General features: G+C 41.2%; 4 protein-coding genes across 4 annotated transcripts; 2 read left to right on the top strand and 2 right to left on the bottom strand.

Moving 5' to 3' along the window:
* Positions 1–3327: 3327 nt before the first annotated feature.
* Positions 3328–5249, bottom strand: her11 (hairy-related 11). Its single transcript, XM_034598958.1, has 4 exons — positions 5196–5249; positions 4266–4361; positions 4060–4153; positions 3328–3943 (listed from the first exon to the last, which is right to left on the bottom strand). Exons 1-4 carry the CDS (start codon positions 5247–5249, stop codon positions 3330–3332), a joined length of 858 nt encoding a protein of 285 aa, XP_034454849.1. The 3' UTR covers positions 3328–3329.
* Positions 5250–7693: 2444 nt separating this feature from the next.
* Positions 7694–8492, top strand: her5 (hairy-related 5). Its single transcript, XM_034598957.1, has 3 exons — positions 7694–7744; positions 7830–7925; positions 8031–8492. Exons 1-3 carry the CDS (start codon positions 7694–7696, stop codon positions 8490–8492), a joined length of 609 nt encoding a protein of 202 aa, XP_034454848.1.
* A 4344-nt stretch (positions 8493–12836) lies between these two features.
* On the bottom strand, positions 12837–16164 carry pfdn6 (prefoldin subunit 6). Its single transcript, XM_034598025.1, has 4 exons — positions 15981–16164; positions 15700–15770; positions 15040–15164; positions 12837–13240 (listed from the first exon to the last, which is right to left on the bottom strand). Exons 1-4 carry the CDS (start codon positions 16042–16044, stop codon positions 13120–13122), a joined length of 381 nt encoding a protein of 126 aa, XP_034453916.1. The 5' UTR covers positions 16045–16164; the 3' UTR covers positions 12837–13119.
* Positions 16165–16368: 204 nt separating this feature from the next.
* mmgt1 (membrane magnesium transporter 1) lies at positions 16369–19211 on the top strand. The gene is made up of 4 exons (XM_034598024.1): positions 16369–16507; positions 16806–16858; positions 16962–17065; positions 18351–19211. Exons 1-4 carry the CDS (start codon positions 16429–16431, stop codon positions 18505–18507), a joined length of 393 nt encoding a protein of 130 aa, XP_034453915.1. The 5' UTR covers positions 16369–16428; the 3' UTR covers positions 18508–19211.
* The last annotated feature ends 801 nt before the right edge of the window (positions 19212–20012 follow it).

Genomic DNA, 20012 nt, shown 5'->3' with positions numbered 1-20012 from the left:
GAGCTTGTAATGGAGATGTGATCATGAGATAAATATGAGCTCAGCACGCAGAAGATTGATGATGGTGAATCTTGAGCTTATCTTTGGTGCAACAGCTCAATGACATCCTCTGTTTAGTCCCCCCCCCCCCCCCCCCCTCTATTCTACTCACAGTGAGAGGTCAGTGAGGGATAGAGATCACCACACCAGTCTACACTGTGTCAATGCTGCCCTCTGTTGGTCACCTAAGTTAAAATATCTCAACAACCATGAACTACTTTCACATTTGATGATTCTCACTTCATTTTTTTATCTTCTGCAAATAAAAGCCTTTAATTAAAGTTTATCACTGACTTTTAGTCAATGACTTCCATTGTAAAACAGTTATGTTTATAGTAAACTTCTCACTACAACTGACACACACAGAGACAAAGGGCCCTAATTTACTCACGTGGAGAAGGCCTCCCCGTTTATGGTAGTTTTTAATTAAGCCCTATCATTATTTATGTATTTATTTATTTGTGTGCCGTTTTGTATGGTTTTAAATTTGTTCAATTGGTATGTTTTTAGAGATATGTGTTCTTTGCAGCCTTTTAAAAATGAATTTTGTAGATTTGTAGGCTAACTATAACACTTTAATTCTGACTTTGGTTGAAAACTACTCTTGAACGTTAGAAGCTGACGACAGTGATAAATCCTTCCCAAAGTTTCCTGCCACATTCACACGTCATTCTCTAAACTACAGAGTTCGATTAAAAAATGTTGTAGGACACCGTCAAGGGAAACCTTTGATACAGATTGCATTATACTAAGGTTAAATTGTCTTGTTATGAAAAGTGAAAAATGTCATGAATGTTGGATTTGGAAAGTGTGACCAGGTCATTCTGATTTTAGTTTGAGCTCAATGAGAAAAGACTGTGTCTCAGGGACCCCTGGGCCCATGTGCCTGGTATGTGTGCAATCTCCTACATCCATTGCGTGAGATCTGACACCTTGTGGGCTCCTTGTTCAATTTTGTTTTTATTTTTTAAATCTTTTGCTCACTTTAAAGGCCTTAAATGACCTTGCACACAAATACCTTTTAAACGTATTGATCTGCCGACAGAGCCCTGCTGGTCACTCCCAGCTCTCACCTTGTAACAAAGGGGGCCTGAGCCTTCAGAGTAAGAGTTCCCACATTATGGAATTCACTCCCTGTTGAATTTAGAAGGACAAGCTTTTTTGAAATCCCTTCTTAAATCATTTTCTGAAAGCTTTTACAAATGATTGACATTGGCTCTCATTAACCCTGACTGATCCTATTTGTCTATTTATACAATCCAATCAATTTTTCAGTTCCATTTTCTCTTCTTTGTAATATTGTTTAGAAAAGTGCCATATAAATCAAATGTATTATTATATTACTGTCTGAGGTTTGAGGTTTGACACGTGCACAGCTAACACAAAAGAAATCTCTGGTTGTAAAGAATAATGTGTTAACAAGCAAAAGATGGAATGCTGCTGAACAAACACACTGACAGTTATAATGCTGTGGGGCTCATTCTCCACAGTTGGGATGTCAATGGTTTATTACGTTTTTTTATTTTCTCGTCCTGAATAATCTGCAGCAGCTCTGTGGAAACATGAGTCAGTGGCAGGAGCTCCCAGTTTGACTGCTGTCTGAGGAATTGGTGAGAATCTCTTTTCATTTGCCACCTTCAGTATTGTGGGGGTTGTTTGAGAAACTTTATTAATTATATTATTTATTAATTAACCATTGGTCAGACGGTGAAGTCAAACAAACACCATGCTGACATGAATACGGGGCCAAACTTCTGCACATGCCACATATTTTTCATTTGAAATAAAAAATAAAAATATGAATTTATCAAGAGATACCCAAAATGTTTGTAGAACAATAGAATATTTTCTCACTTGACCTGAACAGCTAACCTTTGTCATAAGCCAGTGATGTTTTCAGTGATATGGGTGACTGCCTTTATAAAGTTTTAAAGTTGCTCTAGAACCTGGAAAGCACTTATTGGCAGCACATTTTGACAATGAAGAAAATGTGTGGCGTTAAAGACTGCCAATATCTGTGGTTCATTCTGGATTGACTTTATTATTATATTACCCACAATGCAACTCGACTGCTGACATTTGGGTATGAAAATCAGGCATGTTGTCCCAGGAGCAGCAAATGGAGGGGGGGGGGGGGGCACATCACTTGAGGCAGTTCATCAGACCTAGAACAGCTTTACAAAACCTTTTCCCACATATGCAGCAGAAGTCTTTAACACCTGTAAACAGACTCTGATGTGCAAATTAGCTGGAGTTTCCCTTCAGTGCCTGAACTCTTTATAACAGCTTCTTCACACAAGATGAGATGTGTATCTCCAAACCACCAAGGGATTAAAAAAAAATTTCATTTTCATTTTGTTTTTTTTAAATGTCTTTTAGTTGTATATCCATATATTGTACTAGTTATAAAATGGTCATCAGACACAGAGCGATGGGATGTGAATGAGCAGAGCCACAGAGCTATTGCTTTTATCTGTTGTTTTTCAGCTAGGAAACCTAAAGCCTAAGTGAATTAGAATTGTCTTTTCTCTTGTCTGAGGTTTCTACATTTTTCCCCCTGCTAAAAGGTTTTTTTTGTCCATGAGACAAACTGTGATTTGTTAATATGGGCTATACAAATACAATTTGATTTATTGATCGATCGATCTTCTATGTATTTTGGAGCTGTCCAGCCATTTGGTCGCACTGAGGTAGCACGAATAATTCAGAACATCTTTGCTGATGGAAGTGACTGCTCTTCTTCAATTTACTTTGGCAACATTGCAGCTCATTTATTGGTACAAAACAAATGTTTGTTTTATTGGCAGCCAGTTAGAAATATGTAATGGTCACAGTCTGAGCCTCCAACAAGGACTGACTGGATAGGTATCAGGACTGATACCTGGAGAGAATGACTTTTTCACTATATATACAGGTTGACAAATTTAATATTGGTGAAAATGGATTGTGTCCGACCTTGTTGAATACTGATCTGCGGGCCTCAAACAGAATTTGTCACAATCGTAAATGTCAAAGTAGTCCCATCGACAGTCATGTGGTGAGGGCGTGATCATTAAACCTGCAATGTGTTCATATGCTTGCATATATATGTGACATAGATACAGTAGATACATGCAGAAACTGAGACTTTGTAAGATTCAAATACAAATTTTATTCACAAGAGAAATATAAAATATATAACATTTTGATAATATATACACTGTACATTGCAGAAGAGTAGTTCATCTTCTCATCCACACATTCAAGTTTAACTCTGCTGTTCTCAGATTGTCAGTCTCTGCACCTCCTCCTCAAAACCAGGGTCTCCACACGGACGAAGAAGAGTTCGGTGTTGACCCCTCCCTCGGCACAAGGTGTGGAGAGGGTCTCGGGGCCCAGGGTGGTGGGAAGTGGGTGCCAGCAGGGCTGGTGTGAGGGGCCGTGGGCGAGAAACTGTAGAAGGAGGTGTTGGAAGATGGAGGTGACAGGCTAGGGGGGAAGGAGAAGTGAGAGGAGAACGACGGGAACGGAGGAGAGGTGGCATATGTGGAGAAAGAAGGAGAGAACCAGGGGGAAGAGGGGGGGGAGAGGTAGTCGTGGGATGGCGTGGAGCAAGAGTGGGGCTGAAACGGAGAGGGGGACGGAAGCAGCGTCCGGGAAGGCTCGTCCACAGACGTGACTTCCTGTTGCAGCTCAGACGTATTCTGGTTGAAGTCTGGTCTCTGCTGCTTCTCTGTGTGATGCTTCAGCCCCTCAATCAGGCTCGTTCTCTGTGCCGGTGTTATTCTGCTCATGTAGCTGCTCAGCTGGGACATGCACTGCTGGAAGCCTGCACTCTGGATGCTGAAGAGTGGAGGAAGACTGGACTCTGAGTGACGAAGGCTCAACACAGGAGCACGAGTCTTCGTCTGACCATTAGGAGAATCTGCAACAAGTGACAAGACACGAAGGCGAGAGGGAAAACAGGGGTGTAAGATTACAACGCTGATTTACATTTCAAGTACATTTCATGGGGCTGATGAATCATTACATTTGACTAACCATTGCTCCTTTTCTTTCCATCTGTCCACGTCTGAAGATATTCCACAGCCAGGTCCAGAATCTCTGCTTTCTCTATTTTAGGATTCTGCAGTCGCTGTGAGCGATAACACACAAACATGGGGAAAAAATTAGTTTTCATCATTGAAATTAAAGTTTTTTTTGTAAATACGTGCAGCATCTTTATGTGATCTTTTGACTTGACTCACTGGATCCGATGTGTGATTCAACAGCAAACTCCTCAGCTCAGCGAGACTTTGGTTTATTCGATCTCTTCTCTTCTTTTCAACAACTGGCTTCAGGATCTAGAAAGAGATTAGGAGATAATAAAGTTGAGGTCACTCATCAAGTCATGAAATGAATGTGTAATGATGATGCATTTATCCACAACAGTTACACTCAAAAGACAGAGCCCTTAGGACAATCCTGCTGACGGCATGTGATGTAGCAAGTTGTAAGTGTGTGAAGCCCAAAGCTCCCTCGACTGAGGACTGGATAAACATGGTGCATCAATTTTATACGATGGAGAGGTCGACATATCCCCCAAAATGCACCAAGATAAATTTAAAACTGGTCGAGGTGGATTCACTTAAAAAGCCCCTAAAATTAGATTTTACATGACAGATACAAAACTTGAATTCTACAATTCCTTCCAGCTGTGGTGTTTTGTGTTGAGAAATTTACACCTATGAAATATGCAACTTTTTTTGCTGTGATGTATGATTAGAAAGCAGGCTTGTCTTTGGTAAAACCTCTAAAGCAAAATGAAAAAACAACGAAGAGAATATAAGAACCAGTTTGGGGTTCTTGGGTTGTATAAAATAATCTTGTTGATTGTGATTGCTGTTAAAGTGATACAATGCAATAATAAAGAGTTTGTTTTTTTTTTACTCTTAAAGAAAATCCATAAAATCCACAGTTTGGATTTTCCTCCACTGATTCCTCCTGATGACTTAAAGGCAAAGAGAAAGATAAACACCATGATGCAGCCAGGAAGGGATTTTCCTCAACCTGTATGGTAACCTAAAACTAATCTACAGAGGGCTACTCCATCGTTTGTTCTCATAAACAAATGTGTTAACTTATAGGTACAGTTAGCAAGTGTCCCCAGATAAATGAAAGAATGAATAGATTCTTACCCTTTTCCTGCTCCTGCCATCCTCCACACTGGGGTTTTGCAGTTTTCTGGTCATGTTGCTGTGTTTGGTCCAAATGTCCAGACTGAGAACTGCAGCTGCTCATAAAGCCTCCTGCTCCCTGTGGGTGGGTTTAACTGGGCGAGGTGCGGCCTCTGATTGGCTGACAGGTGTCAGTGACGGCACTTGAACAGAGAGTGGTTTTATTGGGTCTATGGGGCTGGATAAGATCGAAACTAATAATGTAACGTGCTGGCTAATGATGAGAAATTAAGATTATAATCATAGGCAAAGTCAGATGATCTTTTTTCTGACACAAGATCAGAAGTGTTTGTCATGTCTGAATGGTTTTACAATATATATATAAATATATATATCAAAAATAAAAGCTTTTTAAACGAAATCATTTGGCTGCTGAATAAAGTTTTTATTAACGTATCATTTCTGTATGACATTCGTAATAAACCGCTCTGGGAAAAGTTATATATACTGTAGTTATGTGTTAGAATAAAAATAATATTTAATATATTAAATAATTCTTTAAATTACTGACTAATTAACTTTAATCCCAAATTCCAACAGACACTGGAATAAAAGGTCTGCCACACATGGAGCTCTACATTACAAATAAAAGGTTTTTAGTAGCACACATAGAGTAGATAGCAAACATTGTGTAACATCAGCCACGTTCTCGATTCACACTCCTCTGCCCCACTAATTGTATTAGTAGAGGTGACACATTGTCTCTAAGGCATCAGAGAAGTGAGAGCATGGGAACCTTGGGGATTTCTGGTCGTGGGAACAGAATTGAAGTGAGAGAGTGAGCAGCTCCGAGGAGTTTTTATGAAGTGTGAGACATCAGCACTTTGCACTAAGTAATGAAAAAGACCAAATGAGAGCACGTTACGAGACTGATGGTGCGAATAAAGAAGTGCCACCATTACGCGCGCACATTCCTGCATCTATTTATATATTTGGAGCTGCGCATGTGGATTAAGAAAACTGCGTTAATCTAAATGATAGACTATTATGAACGTGGCAGTCAAGGGATGTGTGGGAACAGTGGGCAAAAGGGAGCACATCAGGTCACATGGTGATGATGAAGTGTGAGGGTGATTATTACACATGAGTGTTAAGTGTGCGAATCATCATACCTGACCCGACATTCGGATTCACACACTCTTTTGTGAGTGTGTGGCTGATTCACTCGAGGAGTCATGATATTAGGAGCGAACGGCCCGTCTCTCCAACACCAAAGACTACGTTTAAAACTCATTAGTTTCCTTCACAGGCTCAGGAGAAGGAAGTATGGGACTTATTTACGGGGCGGGTCCACGTGTCTTAAATCCCTATACACACACATACAGAGAGAGAGGGGGAGAGAGAGAGAGAATGAATATCCAAATGCTAAATCTGTGAGATAGAGTATTTTTTATGTTTGGCTATAGACTTTATCATATAATTGTCATAATTTAATATAAGATGTACACTATGTTAAACTCGATATAGTTAGTTGAGCCTCCATATAGTTCTCCATTGTCATGGTTACCAGGAGCGACCCCTGAGCCTCCACTGATCGCCCTGTCTTTGATTTTAAACGGAAGTATCATTGCCTCTGAAAAGCCTCTTAATCTCTCCGTGATCCGATCATCCCTGTGTTATCTCCACACTTTAGCCAATTATGGGGATCAGTGGTGAGCAGAAATCCAGTCCCGAAGAAGCTGCCCCCCAAAAAAGCCTAAATCCCACTCTCACCCTAAACCCCACACATCTTTAAAATGAGCATGCAACATCAGGTTGTTCATGCGTCAAGGCCTCACACCAACCACACCCTCTGTAGATAAACACAACTGCTTCACACACACACGAGCGCCAAGGTGTGAAGCAGGGCAATTTGGCTGATGGGTGTGTAAGTGTGTGGGGGACGGGGGGGTGTTGATAAACAGAAGTGGCTTTACATTATCTGTCGGTCAAAAAGTGTCTGCGGGCTGATTTTATTGTAACAAATATATTTGGTGATGCTGTTACGCGTGCGTAAAACTGTTGATGTAAAATATAACTGATGTAAAAAGAAAGAAAGAAAGAGTTTCCCTCTTGTCCTGAATAAAGTAGGACATTGGGAAATTGTTACTTTTATTTGGCTTCATGAGTGAGTGAAGGAAAATAATTACACGACAGATCGAATGACTTGATAAAACACAACTTTGAGTAAATAAACAAAAGTTTAAACATTTGAGTGAACCGACTAACAGATGAAGTAACCATTGAAACCTGTGGAGAAAAAACGTTTTCTGCCATTCTGATCTCTAAATTATAAATTGAAAATAGAATGGGTGCTGTAGAGGTCATGTAATTTCAGTTATCGTCGATGTCACTGCTGCTGAATGAGTGGGGGGCGTGTCAGGGGCGTGGCTGTGAGCAAAGAAATCAACAAATTCCAACGAGAACGCAAATATGCGCGCATTTCATTTTGGATCCACTGTACCGACACCGCTCTGAGCATGAAGGCTTTATCTTCACCTGAGTCTCCCAGACCGAGGGCCATGAGAAGGGTAAGCTGCCGAACTCCGGCTTTTAAAGAGAATATCTCATTTAGGAAAAAAACGTTATCAGTCTAATGTTACCGTTTCCCTCCAGGTGCCCAAACCTCTGATGGAGAAGCGCAGACGTGAGCGAATCAACCACAGTCTGGAGACGTTAAGACTTCTGATGCTGGAGGGCACACAAAATGAGGTTCGTCTGTGCGTCATGGTTTTGTTACGGTGTTCGTGATTCCTGGGTTTCTGAATGTATTAATTAATTTAGTGGCTAATTTGTACTGTGGTTTTCTTGATTTAGAAACTGAAGAATCCAAAGGTGGAGAAGGCAGAGATTCTGGAGAGCGTGGTCCACTTCTTGAGGACAGAGAAGGATGAGGACAGAGTCATGTCCAAGAACCAGGCCTGCAGTGCCCGCCAGCACAACTACCATGACGGCATGAGGTCCTGCCTGCTAAGGGTCAGCCACTTCATAGCCACCAAGAGCCAGGAGGCAGAGGAAACCGGCGGAGATGCAATTCAGGCTTCTCTTGCGCTCCCCGAGGAGCAGACTCAGGCTTCCTCATCCGAACACATCCACAAGACATTGGTACCCGCTGGTGACTCTTCTTCTCTGGCTCCTCTTGTGGCCCGCCATCACAACAAGCACGGACTCTCTCATCCGTACCTCACCGGCCTCCACTGCGAGAGCAGGAAGTCGTTTTCCTCCGACGCAGCGTGCACGAACGTCACTGATCCAGTATGGAGGCCTTGGCCTCAGTAACAGACACTTGGGACACAGATTTATATTTGAGACTATGAAGCTGACTGTATATGACAGCAAACTGTGTAAATATGTATTTTATTGTACAATATTGTATTGTACAGCCATGAACCCCTGTACAGTTAGGGTTAGGGTTACAGACATCATGAGATGATTTTTTTCCCCACATTTGTGTGGCGTTTTTATTTTGGCATCCTCGTGTGCAAATATTTTCCTTTTTTATATTTGATCTGTACATATGATATTTTTTCCAGACGGGGATGTACCAATATATTTGGTGGCGCTTTTACGCGTGCGTAAAATGTTGTAAACCGTGCGTAAAATCTGCTTTACTTTTGCAGCTCGATCAGGGGCGCTGATTTTTTCCCTATCTGCACTGTGAGGTATATAAGGTTGTTGAAACTGTTCTACTGAAGTTGAGCTTGTATCTGACCTATCTACAATAAAAGTACAGTTTCCTGATCATTCACAGATTACTGGAGTGGCCTATTCGCTGTGTGAAACGTTTGTACTTGAGTAGACTATCCAGCTGCTGTTGAAGAAGAATAGGTTGCAGTTAACACATACTTTATCTAGGCTGGACACAACAGTTATGACACATCTTGTCTATTGAAATGTTGATGGTTTTCAAAGCAGAGTGGTCATTCACACTGCTCGGTCTCCAGACTGCTTCTGGTCCGAAAGTGTCCAATCTACAAAACCCCCGACGTCGAAACAATGCTAGAAACATACCTTCACTGAACCCTTTGGAGTGGGTTTAATATGCCTATACACCAACTCAAATTCTCCAGAAACATATGTTGATGAGCCCACATTAGCTTCTCTCTGATGAAAGATTATGAGTGAGGCTGCAACCAATAGATTCAGTCTCCATTTCCACTTCTTTAGACCTTTCCACATCTTGAATCTTAGTTTGCCTTTAAAAAAATAACACGACATGGTAGAATAGGATGTACTCATGTTGAATATTCAGATTAAACATGCCGAGAACATTTAGTGGTCATTTCAGTCCATTTAAAATAATTTTGTCAACAATAACTTCATACATCAAGCTGAAGTGGTTCAAACGTGGCCTAGCTTTTTGATGTTTTGCTAACTTTTCAGCGACAACATGTGTTTTGTTGTTGTTCAGAATCTGGGACTATATAGGTTTTGTTTGTTGGATTGTGTCCGCATGTTGCAGATGCGCACACGGTGTGTCCACTGTCGTGTGCTTCTCTAACTTTGAATAATGCACTAAAAGCAACAGGCCCCCGCATATCAACATATGAATGCACGCTGGATGGTTTCCTAACCGTTCCCCATCCTGGGTAAGGTGCGTGCTAACTGCCCAGTATAGACCCCTCCCTGAGCGCATGGAAATGGAGAGTTCACCTCCAAGTACAGACTGTAATCTTTGACTCGTGGTGACCTGGTGGTTCTGATATGTTTTTAAATTACCTGGAGAAGATGCTTGTTGAAGGGAATTATAATTAACTGATGAGGTCTGTGCATTAAAACTGGATGATGGACGTGGATATAAGAAAATATCCAATATCCTATTCCTATTAAAAATAAAACTACAATTCATCCCATTTCTCATCTATAGATGACCAATGTTCAAGCGGTCTAACTCTGCCATCCTTGTGCCTGGTCCCGGGTTGCAGTGCGCATGCACGCATTGCCTCGCAGCCTGTTTGGAAACCTCTCGTATGAAAGGAGGTGTTAGTCCCGCTGCGCTGATCTGTGGACAGGATGCTCCTTTGTGCACCTCAAAGCTTCAGCTCCCTGGTGAAACGCTCACATCACTGAAGTAAATCAATTAAAGCTGGAATCAGATTAGAGTTTCATTTGAGGAGCATCTGTCTGAATGAGGTTTAAACAAGGCCTGGTGTATTGTCTGAGTAAAATGGATCCGATTAGTCCGGCTCGGATGTGGGCTATCAGCTTTATATGAGATTTTTATGATAAGGTTTCCAGTTTGTTGACTTTGGACAAGAAGAAGAAATGTGTCCCAGTGACTGAAGAATGACCTCAACTAAACGTGTTGTTTTTTACCACATCAGCGCGAACACAATAAATGCAAAGTGATAAATCACCGTTTGGCCTCATCCACAAACCATTTGACGCCTTCAGTTCCCACGAGCCAGAACGCTTGAATATCCATATACAGATATACACGTAGAGCACATGTTGTCATAGTATAAATGCACCTGAACATCTTCTGGACTTATTTAAACGATGTGTGGAATAAATCCGATCTTAGTTTATATCAGAGCCCTTCAAGTGTCACGGCTTGAATAAAACCACCCCATAATAAACTGTAGAATTAATTACAGTTCTGTAGACTCCCACAAAATCTACCGATTAATATATATATTCCAATCCAGGATTTAGAGAATGTGTGGGTCTATATTTTCACCCGCGGCCACGTGTCTGCAGGTTTACAGCCGCAGTGTGGACATTATAAAAACACAGCACCTCAGGGTGTCAATGGGTTTGCTGGCACCCACGCGTCGGAGGTGACGAGCTCGTGCACGGACACCGCTCTGTGACCTCTCTTGTTGTTGTTGCAGGTTTGGTTGTTATTTGTTTTTCCCACAGGCTTTAAAACATTTATATGTCCCCTGCAGCCCTGAGAAAAATCATCCAAAATACGATTTAATTCAAACAACTAAAAGTAACTTTCAATAAATGTTGTGCTGCGTTATTCTGGACATTTAAATTAGATATGTCGGTATGTTGAGTGATTGCAAAACACATGTAAGGTTCAGAGGTCAAGTTAATGAACATATTTAAGTTTAATTACTAAAAATATATGCTTATGATGTTAATCATTGACATATTTTAAACCAACAATAGTCTGCTGTATCCTACTTTTGTGATAGTGTAAAGTGTATACCTTCTGATTGGTCCATTCAGTCACATCCAAGTCAGAAGGAAGAAGTGATGTGAAGCTGCTGAAATGTGGAGAACAGTGAAGACTTATCCATCTCCAAGCTTTAACCCCACAGTGAACACTCATGTTACACACGTGTTTGCCTACTTCCACACTGTTGTGGAAGTTTTGTGGAAGCTGGTGAAAGGAGAACTCAGGCAGCAGCTGATGTCTTATGCAGAATATTTTAATGTAGACTTGATGCATCAAGGAGACCAGAAGGTGAAACAATATACAAACGCTGACAGAGTAACATGAGCAATTGTCACCCACAGGTCTGAAGATGTCTCCCACAGCATCCCAGTATATCTCCCTCACCCTGCATCACCCATTCTAACAGCACATCCATGAAAGGCTAGAATTGCTGTCACTCTCTATGTTACATGTAGGTGTTCGCATCCTATTTGATAGTAAAGCCTAAAGTATGTATTCCTAAATCACACTGTGTCCTTGCATCTTGCCACTGGTGAAATATGCAAAAGAATTAAAGTCGGTGAGAGTTGAAGTTGGTGTCTCTCTGTCTGGCACATCTGAGTTAGATATGAACGTCCCTCAGCGTAGACACTACAATGTACTGTTGGTTGGCCCTTTATCGATAACCTGACCTTGGGTACTGCTAAGAGAGAGAAGGGAATATCTGTGGAATTTAGTCAGGCACTATTCTCCTGTACAGATGTGTAATATTCAATATACATTAATATATAGTGGCATATACAGTAATGTGTGAGGATGGTCAAAGATTCCTCAACACACACTGTGTGCTTTGGTTGTACACACATTATCTTCTAGACTGACGGCTACTGTGGAATTATTAGGCAACAAATTACGCCAAATTCTTTAGGAACACTTGGTAAGAGGTTGAGGGGCATTAACTTACAGTGAAGGCAGTTACAGGATGTTTACATTTTAAGATATTACCTTAGTATGTAAAGAGCCTTGAGATAATGTATATTATGACACTATATAAATAAAATTGGATTGATATATCTGTATAATATAGTCTACAGCACCCTAAAGAGTCAATCAGCAAAGAGTTGTGAATGTGTAAGCTACTTCCAGCCATAAATGTAAATTCACACAAGAACTCCCAAATGTTATCTTTTTTAATCTGGTTTCTGTTGAGGTTATTTACACAGTTAAATCTGTAGAAGACTTTGGTTTTGGTTATTCATGATGCCTAAATCCTCTGCTGGTGGTCAACAGCAGGGAAATTCATTAATTAAGGTGAACAATGCTCCACCGCTGTGTCTTTATTCACGGCTGAGCTGAGGGGAGGGTCAGTGACTGGACAACATCTGCTCTGGTGGCCACAGGCCGGCCTCCGTAATTACAGCAAATGCTAAACAGGAAAACCCAGACACACACACACAGTAATGCAAAGACCTTATTGTGTAATCTAACATCAGTTTAACAGAAACACTGCTCAGAAAATTTTAACTTGAGAAAACTATATGACCTTCAATGAAAAACATGTTTATTAGCAAACAAGAGAATAGTCACAGTAAAAGACAGGATACAAGCAGAATTGACTCAACCACATGTAGTAGATTTACATTGCATGACTGAATGGGGGGGCATGGTTCTGCGCAAAGTAATCAACAAAATCCAAGGAGGATGCAACGTGCAACCTTTTCATTTGGGATCAACTGTACCGACACTACACACTGTACAGTGTGTGTGTGTATATGTGTGTGCAGCTTCTCCACTCGGTCAGACTTTGCCAACAGCGAGGCCTTGAGCTTTCTGATACTCCTGCTGTAAACTGGACAGGACTTCTCGGTGCTGGTCAGATTTCTTCTCCATGTCTTTCAGGAGCGCCTCGTACCTTTGACTGTGACAGGAAGAAAAAACACAGAGGGAAAGAGAACAACATAAATGTTACAATACCAAAGAAACACCAGAAAACACCCTTTTGAGATCAGTTGTATAAACTGAATGCACTCACATGAAACATGCTGCTCACAGCTCTGTATGCTATTTCCTGTTTTGACACACAGCTATGATAAGCATACTTCTATGAACTTAGGTAATGAAGATCCTGCTAGTGACAACACTACAAAACTATCCATTGAATATGAGGAGGCTTTTAAGAACAGTCACAAATGCTCAACTGAGACGTCCTCACACATCTAAACATACAGCTCGGACACCGAGGGTGGATATATGATACATTCTACTTTCTGTTTCTTTGAATATGAAGAGAGACGCGTTCAAGGGGATGAGGGGTGTTTAATAAAACCACCATGGTGTTATCTGACAGAGGATATATGTAAATTATATAAGATATTAAGACTGAACTTAGGGCTGGGCGATTTTTTTTATATCAGTCTATATTGTTTCACATATATAATCACAATATACATCATATCAGTGCCACTGCACTGAGGTTCATTACTCTGCAGGCAAACAAGTGACACTGCTCCTCTGATGTTTTCTAATCATCACATTTAGAACTGATCTTAAAAATAACCTGATGAATTCATATTTATGTTTTTGGATAAACGGGGCGTCGCTTCTTCTGCAACAAAGAAGTTAAAACACCACGTGGCGTCATAATCTGAGGGAAGAGCTTCTGTCTGCAGGAGTGTGTGTTTGTGTCTGCTCATCTCTGTCCCTCTTCATACACCAACTGAAAATCACATTTATTTTGTTATTAATCGATGATGTTGGATCATGACTCCGGATCGTTCCGGTCACTTTAACCCTGATGTCCTGTCTGTGCGAGTCACGTTACGTCTCGTGTTGTGTAGCAGGTTTAAACATTTGTCTCATAAACTCGAGAGCGAATAAAACAAACCCAAAGTAAACATCAGTCCTGTACGTGTCCTAATAACTTCTGATCAGTGATGTTAATTGTTAAAGTGTAACAATAAACACCATCAGTAAGCACAGGTCAGAGGGGAGCAGTCAGAAACCGACAGAGACTCTGACTAAGGGCGACCGGACGTTTAATGTGCGTCTGTCCTGATCCTGAAGCAGCGGTGGTTTTAAGTATTCAGCAGTGGAAACCCGCTTAAAATGAACGTAGCGAAAAACATGAATCAATTATGTTCAGTCACTGCCTCGATGCAGAGTCATCCACCTCTGTGCAGGAGCCCAAACATTAACACGTGTGCTGCTGCTCCTCCTACACTCTGTGCCGTGTGCGTCAACCTAACCCGATGCTGTAACTACATTCCAGCCACATGATTGGTTCGGCGCTATGCTCATTTTTATTGGCTGTTCGAGTTATCTGTCAAGACGTGGATGGATGAGTTCTATCGACCAGGTCTTAAATATGTATCGAGGAAACGTTATATCGCGATAATTATCTATACCGTTTTATCGCCCAGTCCTAACTGAACTACATGTGACCCCCCCCCCCCCCCCTCTCTGTCCTCATTCTGCCGTTATCTCTCCGCATGCTCCAGATCTGACACTACTAAGACATGATCATTGCAGGACTGACAGATATAAAAAGAATGGACTGATCTATGTACTACTACTCTTCTGATGATTGTGAAATACTGTTGTCATGTTTACACATAAGGCTAATGAGGGGAAGTAAGAACCAATGTGTCTTTTGTATATACACCAGGCATTTCTGTGCTCTATAGCACTACAGGCATGAACCAAACTTCAGTGACTCACATTTCTCCTTTTATATACTCCAGCCTTTTTGCAACTGTGGCTTTGGCCTCGTCCTGATCTTGTACCACTAATACAGGACCAATAAGTTTATAAACTGTGTTTGTGCTGTTCAGCAGATCCAGCTCCTGGAAAGAGAGAGAGAGAGAGAGATGACAGCTTAAATACTGATCACTACCTTGATGCAACACATGAAGGACCTTGAATCTGTTCCCAATGCAGATAAGAGAAGTAAATACTAAATGTTCTTATACTGGTAAGCTGAAGAAATGGCTTATTGATAATCAGATCTGTGCACATTAGACTAACTACTGACTGTAGCCGCCTGCCTGCAGTTTGTCTTTGTTGGTATTTACCTGCTGTGCTTTGTTTCATATCTTGTGCTGTTACTTATTGTTATGCATTGTACCTGTCTGGAATATATTGCTTGTATGTGTTGACTATAACATGTCATTTTATCTTAGTTTTAGGTTGCCATTTTAAGAAACTCTCCAGGGAACAGATGAAAATTAGCCTGTCGAGCTAACTCTGTCTCATTGACAGTAATTTAGCTGTTGATTAATGAGCATTGTCCCTGTCACACAAACAAATAAATGAAATGACTATAACCAACAACGTGAACTCCACGCATGAAACATAAGACATTAGAAGGAGAAGAGTTACCTCTTTGACAAAGTTGTTCTCTGTTAGCTGCGCCTCCAGCTTCTGTCTGGCTGACACGCTCTTGCTAACATCTGAATGACAGACAGACATTAGCTGGTGAGCGTAATTATTGATCACATGTGTTTCAACAATACACTTTAGACATTTCTGAGCGTAATTACTAGTTTAGATGTGTATGAAATGTTTAAGTAGCGTATTTCATGTGGGGCTAACTGTCCTAATATGGTCAGTTAGCTTGTTCGCTACAACATGGCTCGATGTGTGTAAGGAAAATGACCCACCTTTCTGCATCTGGGTATATATTTCTAGTTCCGCTTTTATCTTCCTTTGAATGGCATCTGCCATGTTTGTGTTTGTTTAAATAAACACCGGGTGAACTATATAGAAGAATGAGTGGATGGCTAAATGTGGTATGACACGAAGGAGCAGCGGCAGCGGCAGCTAACAGGAAGAGGCAGTAGCAGTAGCTAGAGCGGATGTCAAGTCGTGTCTTCAAAGTAAGAGCCCTTACTGGTCACAAAAGTATTCATAACATATAAACTCGCACACATTCACTGCATATAAAGCAAAAAATAACATTAAAAGTGGTTTGGATGTTGGATTTGATCTACACGTGTTGTCGTCGTCTTTTTTTCAGTTTGTGAATTTATTTTGACAGCGTCACGGTTGCGGCTCTTTACGACACTGTTTTACGACAGTGCGCTCAGCTCCTCGTCGCCCTGGTTCAAGATGGCCTCGTCGTTTTGGAAAGGTGTCGTCGGTGTCGGACTTTTTGCCTTAGCCCACGCAGCCTTCTCAGCGGCACAGCGTGAGTATCAGGGCGGGGGGTGGACGGCAGGTCTGCGGGTGTGTGTTAGCTCCAGGCCGGCGGGCTCGGTTGTTCCCCGGCTTGGTGATAGAACATCAGGACGGGCCTCTCGGCTAGCTGGCTAACTGGATGCTAACGCTGCACAGCTCAGCCCAGAATCAGACAAAGATACATTTATTATCTGTTGTTCATAATACACCACCACAGTCAGTGCTACGTTACGGGTTGTGTGAATTGTGTAATCCTCCGTTTTAAAGATGACTTGTTTCAAATCAATCCATCTTTTTTCTGTCAACAGATCGGTCATACATGCGACTCACAGAGAAGGAAAACGAGACACTACCAATTGATGTGAGTGACTTTCATCCTCCCAATAGGACATTTCTACCTCCAGTTTACAGCCCACCCTACAGGTGTCCCCTCTGTTCACTAATGTCCCTCTGTCCTGTCGCAGATTGTATTACAGACCCTGTTATCGTTTGTGATGACCTGTTATGGTATTGTCCACATCGCTGGAGAGTTCAAAGAAATGGATGCCTCCTCAGAGCTGAAAAACAAGTAGGTCCTGTTGCCCTGTGGCAGCTCACTCCCCCCGGTGTTCTGTAGGTGTTGTTGTCCTGTGCCACAGAGGACACGTGCACGTCCCCACCTGCACAGCTTTTATAGCAACGTTACTTTGAATCAGGTCCCACAGAGACACACACACAAGTCCCTCAGCAGCGGCTGTGTTACACTGTGGTCTGTGTAGTGAAGGTCCTGTGTAGCTCATTAGTGTTAAACATTGTGTTTTTGTTATTGTTTGATCAGATAATTATTGTTTCGCTTCATTGATTAATCACTAAGTCTATGAAAAAACAGGAGAAATAGCGTTGACAGTTTCTGAGGACACAACAGATGTCTCATCAGTGAATGGTAAATGCTCTGTATTTATATAGGTCTTTTCTAGCCTGTATGGCCACGCAGACGGGTTTACAGTGCAGTTTTGCCATTCACACACACACACACACACACAGTGCATCTATGTGCAGCACAGTCTCTATCACACATCAGTAACACACATAGATGCAAATGCAAGATGTTGCCCTTGGACTCTTTGGCACCTGAAGTACAGAAACTCAATTAGCTGCCTTTTATATGACAAAGGAAATACAGCTTATGATTATATTTTTAGAAGTTGAATCAAATACATTTTCAGTAGGCAGTGTATGTGTTGTTTTCATTGAAGAAACATCCCAGTTAATGGCTCAAAAAGAGGAATACTTTTCTTTTTTTAAAACAGTTTTTCTTTATGCAGGGTTTCTACAGGGTCTTAAAAAGTATACGTTTAAATAATCCAAATTTTAGGCATTGATAGCCTTACAAGAGAAGTTTTTGCATAATGCATAGGTTGTGACGTTTCAGTGTGTTGTCGGTCTTTCTCTATGATACAGATATGAGCTCGCTGTAAGAAAATCTTCAATAAGAAATTCTGGTACTTCAATAAAGCTTCAATCTGTCATACTTGACCTAGGTCTTAAATTTCATTCATTATGGTCTTAAATAGTCTTAGATTCATCTTGTTAAAACCTGCAGGAACTCTGTTATGGTAAATCCTAAATGGGTTTAAAATCCCAGGCCTGAACCATTTTCTATCTGTCAAACCCATTAACTGTGTGTTTACAGTTTTTTAAATGGGTTCCATGTGAAATCATAAAGATGCAAATTAGACATGTATTTGTTTACATGTAACCCATGCATTATAATACACTGCTGAAGTCGGTGTCCAACATGTGCATAACTCCCTGTTCATCAACATCTGTGCAGCACCAGCTCTTTCATAACTAACATCTGTTTCTTCCTCCAGAACTTTTGATACACTGAGGAACCATCCATCCTTTTACCTTTTCAATCACCGGGGCCGGGTGCTTTTCCGCTCGCCGGAAGAGGAGCCCTCCTCTGCGTGCAACCAGCAAGGTCCTCCCAATCCCATACGACTACGCAAGCTGGAGCATTTGCACTGAGACTGGCCTTTTTCCTGCCTGTAACATCATCTACGTCAGATAAGATTTGTTTTTCGTTAGACAGAGGGAGGGCAAAGTGAGAGTTCATCTTCCCTCTACTTTTATATAATAACTAATATGCTGTCCAAACTGTCATCAGTCCATAGAAGTGGTCACTTCCATATTCAACACTGACTGTGCCAACCCTTCAGTTCTTCAAGCAGATTTTGTTTGTATATACAGTATGTAAATGCTTTGGAGTCTTAAGATACCGAGACATTTCCCCCCTCCTGTCCCTTCTGAACTGAAGTGGGATATTGCTGTACTTTGTATATCCTTTGTGTGAGGGGCATAAAAGCACTTGTCGGGTTCCTGTTTATTTTCAACCACACATAAGTCTTGAGCTGGGCAGATTTTTCTTTTTTTGTTAACTGAAATGTGTTGTATGAACTGAGAACTCTTTATTTCCTTGACGATTTCCTTGAAGTGTAAAGGCTCATCTGTACATCCTGTATGCAATAAAGAGGTTTGATTAATGCCACAGGAAATCAGCGTAAGCTGAGACAACATCAGATGACTGTTCTAATGATACTGTGAACAATAAGGCAAAGTAGAAAGAAAGTCATGGTACATTCATTTGGGTGAACTTTATTTTCCCTTCATTTTACATTTTGTTAAGATTCAACAGATTGTTTTTAATTTAATAAAAAGGCGTACTGATTTTACCTGGGGTGTCAGAATCTATTTTGTAGTTTTGCCTCTCCTCATATTCAGAGGCTGTGAAGTTGCTTTTCTCCAAAGTAAGTAAATCTCTCATGAGATCGTAATGCTATGAAATGACTGCGTGCAGAGGAGGACTATAAGGGTGACCTTGCAGCTGGTTTGCTGCATCAGTTAAAAATTCGACCTCATTCAAAGATGTGCAGTTGTTCATGTTGGCCTGTAGGTGTCAGCAGAGTCTGAAAGTTACAAAGGAAACCTCAAACTAAAATCTCTATTTCCAGCTGAATGTGGCTTCTCTGATTGAACGTACTTGTGGTTAGTTCCAGTTAATATTAATGTTAATTAATTTCAGATGGTTTTATTGAACTTTGAGGAAATTGGTTGTGTGCTTCCAGTAGATCATTGGGTCAAGGGATTATTAAACAAGACAGGAACGCAGGAAAACTTGTTTGTTTTCTCATGTGAATTTGTTTTCACTTCAGGCCTTAAAAGGATGCTGATAAAATGTGGGGAAAAAAACACTTTGGTTAAACTTAATAATGCCAGTCATCACATATAACGAACCCCTACAGGTGTCAAAAATAAACCTACACACTCGCACTGCAGCTGATAAGAGGCTGAGTCGTGTTCATAATTTTTCAACGCCCTGAGGATGTGGGTCGGATTCAGGGATCACATCTGTAAACTAAAAGGGCACTCGAAGAGCAGATACTTCCCCTAAGGCTGATTGGCCACTGGGCCACCATATTGTGGATACACTCAATTCAGTCTCTAGATCTGCAGCAGCTGTTTAGAGATAGTAG

This window comes from Hippoglossus hippoglossus, chromosome 10 (assembly GCF_009819705.1).
Source record: "Hippoglossus hippoglossus isolate fHipHip1 chromosome 10, fHipHip1.pri, whole genome shotgun sequence".
NCBI lineage: Eukaryota > Metazoa > Chordata > Actinopteri > Pleuronectiformes > Pleuronectidae > Hippoglossus > Hippoglossus hippoglossus.
This window is presented reverse-complemented; position numbering and strand designations above follow the sequence as displayed.